This window comes from Elephantulus edwardii, unplaced genomic scaffold (assembly GCF_000299155.1).
Source record: "Elephantulus edwardii isolate Elephantulus edwardi_28Jun2011 unplaced genomic scaffold, EleEdw1.0 scaffold00036, whole genome shotgun sequence".
NCBI classification, from domain to species: Eukaryota; Metazoa; Chordata; class Mammalia; order Macroscelidea; family Macroscelididae; genus Elephantulus; species Elephantulus edwardii.
The window spans coordinates 6809174-6819783 of record NW_006399786.1 but is presented as its reverse complement, the minus strand read 5'-3'; the positions used below and the strand labels follow the sequence as shown (position 1 = coordinate 6819783).

General features: G+C 37.0%; 1 protein-coding gene across 1 annotated transcript in view; it reads right to left on the bottom strand.

The window, feature by feature from the left end:
* Positions 1-10610, bottom strand: part of EPSTI1 (epithelial stromal interaction 1 (breast)) — a 220995-nt gene that overhangs the window by 55320 nt on the left and 155065 nt on the right. Inside the window, exon 9 of the mRNA XM_006884612.1 lies at positions 7498-7581. Within this exon, the coding sequence (XP_006884674.1) occupies positions 7498-7581 (84 nt within the window). The remainder of the gene's footprint in view (positions 1-7497; positions 7582-10610) is intronic.

Below are 10610 nucleotides of genomic sequence, written 5' to 3'. Positions count from 1 at the left end.
ATATATACTTTTATACATATATATTTATATACATATATATAGCTGGTGGTAAAGTTCATAGCATGTTGTGCTGCTAAACAAAAGGCAGACCAACTCTGAAGGTTTAAATGCACCGGCACCAGCTCTTTATGAGAAAGATGCACAATCTCCTTCGGTTAAGACTTAATAGACTAAAAAATTTAAACATGAACTTGGTGGGGAGAAAGGAAAATGTGCAACAATGAATGAATGAAAATCCAATTTTTGTGTGAACTTTCATTAAAATAAAAATTTTAAAAAGAAAAAAAATTCTAGAATGGGAATCCCAGAAAAAAAAAAAAAAAGACTTAATAGACTTAGAAACTTTGTGGAGGATTACTATGGGTTGGAATCAACTTAATGGCAGTGAGGGAGTGAGCAACTCTATAACTAATCATCTATTCATTTCTCGAGGGGAAAAAGAAACTATTATGCTTTGATAAATTATTATTTATTGAGATAAACTTGGCTAACTAGAAATTCCTCCCAGATTTTAACCTCTCTTTGTGAAACTGGTCACTGACATCTACAAATGTGCACAAAATTTCATTTTAGAGGTTATGACTACATAGGAATAACAACTAAGTAAAATTATATCCAAAGCATTTAACTGGCTGTTTCTTAATCTGTCTCAAACAATGTGTAAAGACAAACTTTTTCTTTTTATTATCATTCCTTGAAAATATGAAGGAATTGATCTATAAAATTATCCAGTGTCAGCCTGATGTAGCAAAGCAATTCTCAGAAAACTTAAGAAATCATTTGCATTCTGATATGTTTTAATTCTTTGAGTAATTTTTAGTGTCTCCTATTTTCCAAAAGTATCCCTAACATAATTTAGATTAGAATTTATTAACATTATATTACCAATCAAAGTATAAATTTAATCTTTTCCAAACCTATGGTGATATAGCGTAGTTCTGAGGCTGTGTATTTGCATTCTAACTAATCTCTCCTTGATTAGGCTTGCCAGAGATTTGTTCGGTTTGTTGACCTTATCTACAAACAAGCTGTTGGATTTTTAGAACAGCTGTTTCTTCAAGTTTCACTGCTCATTTTCGTTCTTATCTTAATTATTCCCCATCTCTAGATAGTTTCATTGGTTTGGGTCTAAATTCTTGAATTAGATATTTATTTTCATTTTTTTACTATTAAATTAAAAAGTTATAATGTTTTTTATTTGAGTACAATTTGGTTGTATTCCTCACAAATATTTTTACTGTAATTTTAATTGTATTTGATAAAATTTTATTTCACTCCAAATAAATAAGGAGGGAAGTTTGGGGGGGGGGGACCAAAAGAGAAAAAAGGAGACATTCTCTATAAAAGGTATGATGTTCAGATTGATGTCTGCATTTTAAGGAATAAGAAGGAATCAAATATTCAAAATGTGGGAGAAATTATTTTTATATCTTATCTGTGAAAACTAACATTCAAATTATGACAAATTAAAAATATTTGACATACAGGGGTTCAAAAGACCCACTAACCCACAGTCCTTTTTGAAAAGGAATTGTTCCAGCAAAATATAATAATTCTCCAAGGAAACTGTTGAATAAAAAATGTATTAGGACAGATAAAAGCAGAATTTATAATAAAAAATAAATAATGTGTGTGTAATACCAAAATGATACACATACTCCAGAAACAAAAAAAGAAAGCTTGTCTTTTTCAGTAATTCAAAATTATATATTTCTGCTATATCAAGTGCTATATAATAGAACCTCTTCAATGATGGAAATATTCTCTGTTTGAGTTTCTCCATTTAGTAGTTATTAACATGTGGTTAGAATAAATACATTTTTATTTTAGTTAATTTAGATAGCCACATGGAGCTAATAATGTCTTAATACTGGGAAGCAAAACTCTAGAAATTGAAAGAAAAATTTTACTGGGCCAACTGGCAGCATCATGATAGATGAAGAAGAGATACTGGTTGTTAATAGCTTCAGCTTGCTTGGCTCCACAGTCAACACTCTTCATACTGGTAGCCATGAAATCAAAAGATAAATTGCATTAGGAAATTGCATTAGGAAAGTTTACTGTAAGGGACCTCTTCAGAATACTGAGGAGCAATGATGTCAGTCTAGAGACTAAGGTGCATTTGATCCAAACCATGGTCTTCACAGTTACTTGCTATATATCAGAGAGCTGGACAATGATGAAAGATGATAGAAGAAAAAATAGTGCCTCTGAGTAGTGGTACTAAAGAAGAGTCTTGAACATACCATGGACTGCCATGAAAACAGATAGATCTTTTCTTGAGATGGTGAAACCAAGCTGCTCCTTGGAGGCAAGGATTTTGAAGCTCCATCTCACATACTCTGGGCACATGGCCAAGAGGGACCAGACCTTGGAGAAGGACATCATCCTTGGAAAGATGGAAGGACAGTACAGGAGAAGAAAACCCTAGATGAGATGGACTGACACAGTAATTGAAGTAATGAGGATAGGTGTGTCAGAGACAGTGAGATTGGCTTAGGATAGAGCACAGTTCAAAGCTATAGTACATAGGGTCACTATGAGTCACTAGTGACTCAGGGCACATAACAACAACATTAAGTGTTAAGAAACTTTATAGTAACTTCTAGAAGCCTCAAAATAGAAAAGTAAGTAAATGGCGCATATCCAATCAGACTTGGAAAAGTAAAGATAAAACAAGAAAGAAAATACAATTGATGAAAGGTAATTTATATGACAAGAATGCAATTGATGAAAAGTAATTTATATGACAAGAATGCAATTGATGAAAAGTAATTTATATGACAAGAATGCATCAAAATATATTAGTTATAACAATGAATGAGAACACAGAACTCTACCTATTAAAAGAGACTGTGAAACTTGGAAAAAGAAACACCCGTTATTGTTACCACTAGAAATATGCTATAAACCAAATGACACAGAGAAATAGAAATTAATGAGAAAGAATTGCCAATTTTTTTTAAAGTTGGTAGAGAAAACATTAGGGTTATACAAAAAGGAAAAAAGTAAACTGAATATTACTTCTTCTTGTTATGTACCATCAAGTTGCTTGCCACTCATAGTGACCCTATGTGGACTATCCCTGAAACCTGTTCTATCCTGTGCCAACTTTATTGTTTCTGACACATCTATTCTCATTACCTCAGTCATTGAATCAATTCATCTCATTCCTCTCTTTCTCTGTCCCTCCACTCTTACAAGCATGATATCCCTCTGCAAGGACTGGTCCCTAAGAAAAGTAATATATTTCATATCCATTAAAAACTTGTACTGAAATACAGACTTCTCGTTATCCTCACTGGTTGGAACAACATTACATGTTTACAGCTGGGTCAACACCAGCTAATGAGGATGGAACGCTAACGGACAGTCAGACGATTTGGAATTGAAACTCTGCAGCTAGGAGTGGGACACAAGCCTCCCCTAAAACATAAGCCATGTGAAGTGAAAGCACATCTACAGAAAAATTAAGGTTTTAGAGAAGACAGGGTGGTAAGTTAAGTGTGAGGGTTACTTTTATGTGTCAGCTTGGCTAGACTATGGTTTCCAGTTGTTTGGACAAACGCTAACCTAGTTTCTATTCCACAATGTATTCTAATGCAATTACATAATGTAATCTATTTCATGTTGTAATCTAATTAATCCGTTGAAAAGGGAATTTCCCCAGAGTGTGCTCTTCTGCCAGACTACAGTTATTTTAGTAGAACTTTATGTTGTACTCTTCACATATAAAACTGATTCTGTTGTTGGAGAGAATTCTGACAATGTTCATAATCAACAACATTCTCTGTAATACCCTGAAGTTATTAGCAAAATTCACAATTTATTTCCTTTGTAACATTAATCACCACAAGATTAAAAGTATAATATTCTTCTGTATTGTCTCCTTTGCAATGTCTATCTCCACTACTAAATAAATTTAGAATAGGGGACCACATCTATGCTGATCTTAATCACATCTCCAGAATCTTGTACAATGTACGTCTCATAATAGGCTCAATCAATGTATGTTTGTTGATTGAATAAAGAAATGAGTTTACAAAGAAATAAATGCCAGTAGATAATAGTCAGCAGAATAATACAGTGTGTTGTTATGTGCCATTAAGTTGCTTGCAGCTCATTGAAACCCTATGTGCTCTGAACTCTGCTCTATCGTGTGCCATTCTCATTGTCTCTGACATACCCACCCCCATTAGCCTACTTACTAAGTCAACCCATCTTATCTAGAGTCTTCCTTCCTTACACTATCCCTCCACCCTTCCAAGCATGATGTCTCTCTCCAAAGACTAGTCCTTCTTTGCAACATACACAAAGTATGTCAGACCAAGCTACAGAATCCAAGGAACAGCCTGATTTCACCCTCTCCAGGACAAATCTGTTTGTTCTCCTAGCAGTCTACGGTATATTCAATAATATTCTCCAGCACCACAATTCAAAGGCATTAATTCTCCTATCATCATTAGTAATTGTCCAGCTTTCTGATGCATAGCAAGTAATTGCAAAGATCATGGCCTGGATCACATGCACCTTAGTCTCCAGACTGACAACATTGCTCTTCAGTACTCTGTTGAAGTCCCTGACATCAGATTTTGCCAGTACAATTTGTCTTTTGATTTCCTGGCTGCTGGTACCAAGAGTGTTGATTGTAGAGCCAAGCAAATGAAGCTATTAACAATATCAATCTCTTCATTGACTAATGTTTAACAGTGCAGGGAGATATGGATTGCAAACCATAATTAAATCAAATGTACAGAAGGAATATTATATTTAGATATGTTTCAGTAAGGTCATTTATGAAAGTAAACAAGTGATAACAATTAAAGTGCATAATAAAGAAATCACCCATGTCCTCATTACCCTCCAGTTAACCAACTCAAAGCTGACCTTCCATTGGATTTCAGAGCCTGTAAATTACACAGGAAGAGATTGCCCATCTTTCTGCCTCAGAGCCCATGTTGAATTCCAGAGGGGCGGCCTTTAGATAAGCAGGACAGCTCTCTCTAGACCAGGCTACCAGAGCCCCCTGTGGTAATATTGTACTCTCTCTCTCTCTCTCAGCCTTTATTTCTTTTTTTTTTTTTTTCAATTTAGTAGAAGCAGAAAGAGTGGTATGCCTAAGGATAGGAAAATTAAAGGAACAGTTTCTTCTAATATGGCAAGAGGGGATACATTTGTTGACAGACAAAGTGTCCAATTGAGAATATACTGAAGGTACAAGAACAAAATACATTAGAAAGAAATTTCCAGAGGAAACAAGAAGGAATAAAACTCAATATGAAATAGTGAGATTAACCTTTCTAACAGAGAGCATGCTTTCTTCAGAGACTAAACAATTAGAAGAATGTGAAAGTCAGAGACACAAAGACTAAAATAAACATGCTATCACTAAAGCATAACCTAGATTATCTACCTACAAATTACTAAACTACTCAGGTAACACCAAGCACAAAGTATATAGATGTACTGAATGAGTGAAATTTTTAAAGGCTATGAATAGATGCAATACAAATAGCAAAAGGGTGTCATTTTATCTTTGTACCATAAAGACGGGTCTACCCATTTTCTGAGGGAACTCTGGTGTTAAGAAGCTGTGCTGCAGTCTCAAAAGCATCCACTAGGTGGTCTGAGGGAGAAGGCTGGGAGATCTCCTCTCATGTGTTTTACTCTCTGAAAACCTGCAGGAGGATCAGCTATGGGTCAGTTCCAGTTCAAAGACAAGCACAACACTAACTCATTTTCTGAAAGTAAATCAATTAGTAAGCAATGGCAGACCCTACTTAGCCAGGAATACTTTCAGGGGACATTTTTTAACAAGAACCAGAGCAAAAAATGTGAGAAGGGGGGTGGGGGGGGGAAGGTAGACTGTTGAAGTAGTGTGTGTGATTCAGTTGGTTCCAGCTTACACACTGACCGCACAAGACTCAGCGGAAATGGCTCATCAGGTTCTAGGCTGTGATCGTTACAGAAATAGATTATCAGCTCTTTTCTTCTGCAGAGATGTTGGGGATTCCAACAGGTGACCTTGCCATAGGCAGCCAAGTGATTAGCCATTTTGTCACAAGGACTCCAGTTATACAGGCTTATTCTCAATGCTATTCAGTCAAAACAGACTCATAGCTGACCCTACATTGGGTCTCTTTGGCAGTAAATTGCATGAGAGGCTATCTTCTATCTTTCTTGAATGAATGTGAATTTAAATCTTCAGGTAGGCATGACCTTTGGGTTAGCAGGGCAACTCCCTATGAACTATATCACTGGAGTTCCCTTAAGATATAGACTGTTGTTGTTGGGTACTGTTGTGTCAGAACCAACCCATAGCTGACCCTCCATTGGGTTTTCAGAGGCTGTTAATGACACAGGAGGAGAGTGTCGCTCCTTCCCCACAGAACAGCTGGTGGATTTAAACCATGTGCCTTCCGGATTGCAGCACAGCTTCTTGCCACTAGGCCACCGAAGCTCCCTAAACTAGACTAGGGAGGGATATTTTTATATTTTCTATTATGGAAGACCTTACGGATGGAATTAGCTATACCCCAAAACTATTCATTTCACTGAAAAGTTACAATAAGTGAAGAAAAATTACTTTAGTAAGTTATATAATGAAAAAATATGTTCAATCAATAACCAGAAAATATGTATGTATCGATATTTGTCTAACTCTGGAAGAAAATAAGATTTATTATGAAATAAAAAGCTTAATTTTCACTGTTTAAAATAACTGCTCAACCTGAAAATTAAATCTCGGATCTTATTTTCTAATCTGTTGAGCATTCTTTGTGAAATGTTTTATTTTTCATGTTTTTCACGTTCCAAATATATAGACAAAACTTTATAAAGCAGTTATTTAAGATTTACTGCAAGTTATGCTAAAATAAATCATATCTACAATTGACTTTACACCAGCTCTCAGTACCTAAATCTTTAGGCTTTAATATTCATTAAAAGCTCATTGAAATAAATTAACTTTTTCATGCTATTTAATAATCACTATTAAAAATATGATGCAAGTATTTACCAGATTTATGTTCTACTTATTAATTACTAAAATTTCATTATCACTTGCTCACTGCCACTGTGTCAGTTCCAACCCATAGAAACACACAGTGGAAATGCCCCATAAAGTTTCTGAAGCTGTAAATCCTCGCAGAAATAGACTGTTTCATCTGTATCCCGTAAAGTGGCTGTAGGGTTCCACCTGCCAACCTTTGGTTAATGGCTGGTTAACAAGCCAACACTTTAACCCACTGCACCACTAAGATTCCTGCAAAATTTTACTATGGCATTACTTATTTCATTGATTTCAACAGAATACCTTGATATAAACAAAAAGATACTGCTTTTGAAAAATTACTAAATTGTAAAAAAAGTTTTGGGATTTTTCAGTTGCCTGCAAGGTAGTTTAATAAATACACTTCCATCTCATTGTTTTCCAAACAAAATTATCTAGTTTCACAAACAAATAAATGACAATCACTGGAAAGGTCTTATGAGTACCTTCCTACGTTGTTGATCCTTCATTTTTTGCAATTGTCGATCTTCTTCTTCTTTCCGAGAAGCTTTGTAAGCGTGGCTTCTAGCCTGTAAAGGAAAAGGGGGAATATCACCCTAGGTGAAACCACAATATGCCAATCTAACTTCTAGGGGATTGCTGTCATGAGTCAACCTCTGTACTGAGCACGCAGCGAGCTCTCCTTGCTCAACTGGTTACTGACTGATTTATGGGCACGTCTGAAGAAGTCCCTTGGGATGTGTAAAAAGGAGGTTAGTGTAAACACTATCATCTGGGCCATTTTAAAGGGATGATTTAAATGCTAGTTTAATGAAGATTGTAAAATAACCCCTCAGAGATAATCAGCATAGCTTATCCTTTCTAGTGGGGAGCTCTGGAGGTAGCGGAAAGTTTCGTATACTTTTCAACAATGTCCTGACTTGCTGCTCATTGTCAGAGATTAGCAATAGTGACCTTGACTTTGCAGGCACTGACAGGCCTGCTGTTCTCTAATGGTGCTCCAGGAACAACTATCAACTGGTGATGCCATACCATCCCAATTTCCTTCTAAGTCTCTGCATTCCTAATATGTGAATGACGTTTACTTCTGTTGTCAAGGAAAGCAAAAAGCAGCTCTTTCTAACGGCACCAAAACCAACTGCTGCTAAGTAAACTCACGGTGCTGATCCCAAGTGGCTCAGAGCAGGGCACACTCTCTGTGGGAAGAAGACCTCTAGGCCTTTCTTCTAAAGTACCTGAAGGTGGATTCAAATCTCCAACCTTTTTAAGGCAGCAGCTGAGTGCATTACCTGTTGGCGCCGGGTGCTAGCTCAGGCCCACAGGAACCGTCATTTCTGGATGTATCAGAATTTTAGAGCAGAACCTTAGATGATCCAGCACACATGGGGAAGCCCTCCTGCCCCTCTGACCCACCACGTCATAATGCCACACTGACAGTATACCCTGAAATTTGCAGAGCTTTGAGTGCTTTGTCTAGTCATTTGCTATGCACTTTTCTTACCCTCACCTGGCTCTATAGCTCCAGGCTGTTTAAGGCAGATGCCAGCTTCATAGACTAGAGCTCAGGGAAATACACAGATCTCACAATTTACCTGTGGAAGTGCAGCAGCAGACCTTGTGCCACTGCAGGCCCAGCCCTGTGGACTAATAATCTAGAAACGTGTCTGTCAGTCCTACCTCTCCTCCTTTTACCACTTTTCTCAAGTGTGTCTTAATTCATCCCTGTCCCCTTTCTGTCACTGTAGTAACCATATCAATTGAGTCAATTTCCTGAAAGTGCCAGAAGGCTTTCAGGAGAGTGGAGGTCCAAATATGGCCAGAAAATCCTCATCTCTCCAAGGCTACATCATCAGACAGGTAAGTACATCCCACAGGACATGGCTCTTTCTATAACGGAATGAGACACTGGTTCACATACTTTGGGCATGTTGTCAGGAGAGGCTGGTCCTTATACACCAACATCCTGCTGAGAAAAGTAGAGGGTCAGAAAGACAGGAAGACCCTCAAGAAGACGGATTGACACGGGAATTGTAGCAATGGGCTCAAGCCTATCATGAGGATGGCACAAGATACGGCAAGGCTCAGATCTGTCCTTCATAGAGTCACTATGAGTAGTAGTTGAGTTGATGACATCTTTAGCAACATATTCTAAACATACAAAACTCTGAAAAGACTAGGAAAGAGAAGGGGCTCTCCAATAGCTAGTTGTTATCACAAGTATCCCATGTAAGTGGAAAGAAATATTAAAACAGCTTCTGTTCTAGAGATCAAATTGCAGAATAGAATATTTAGTTAAAGCAGATATTACATCTTAAATGCAGAGTCTAAATGCTACTAGAATACACAGTTCCTCAAGTTACAAACATTGCAATTAGAGATAACTAGTACTTTCTCTTTGATGTTTAGTAAATTTGTCCTCACTTTGAAATATTTGAACTAACCCTTGTCCCCAAGAAAATTTACACCACAACCTTTTAAGACTCAAATCCTTCTGCACATCACAAAAATTCCTCCACTATATGAACTTTCATATACTATTGGTGAGTGGCATTGTAAAATGCCACTATCACGTTGGAAGGCAGTTTGGCATTTCCTCAAAAAGCTAAACATACAAATTCCATATGACCCAGCTATTTGACTGCTTGGAATACACCACGAGAAAATGAGAACTGAGGCACAAATGAAGATAAGTACACCAAGGTTCAAGCAGTGTAATTCACCATGGCAATCACATGGAAACAGCCCAAATGTCCTACCACAATCAAATGGATTGAGAAACTATGTTACACTCACATGATGGAATACTACACAGCATGTAGGAGCAATGATTTTGTAAATTACTGTCTAACTTCGAAGGGAATGGAGAGCGTTATGCTAAGTGAACTCAGTCCCATAAGGACAAATATTATATAAGACCATTATAGTACTAGAAGGCCTAATCCACAACATGAACAGTATTCCAAGCATCCTGAAAAACCTACAACCAGGAAAGGATAAAATAGATAAATAGGACCTTCTAAGAATCAAATCCCTACACACATCAAAAAATGTTTCCAATAGGGTAAAAAAGAAAGCCACAGATGGGGAAAGAATATTTAGTAATGACATATTTGATAAGGGACTTATATTTAGAATTTAAAGAATACTCGAGCACCACAACAAGATAAATAACTCAAATGAAAATGGGCAAAGGATATGAACAGACACTTCACCAAAGAAGACATTCAGATGGTAAAGAAATGTTCAAAATGCCTAGCTCTAAGAGAGATGCAAATCAAGACAATTATGAGCTATCATAACAAAAGTCAACAGAGCAGGAAACAAACGCTGGCAAGGTAGCGGAGAAACTAGAACCCTTATGGTGCAACCACTATGGAAGGCATTATAGAGCTTTCTCAAAAAATTAGAAATAGAAATACCATTTGACTCAGAAATTCCATTACTGTGAATATGTTGTTGTTATTGTTATGTGGAGTCGAGTCGCCTGCGACTCATAGCCACCCTATGTACAACAGCCCTAAACTCCGCTCTGTCCTGTGCCAATCGCACTGTCTCTGACACTCCCATCCCGATTATCCCAGTCACTGAATCAATCCAC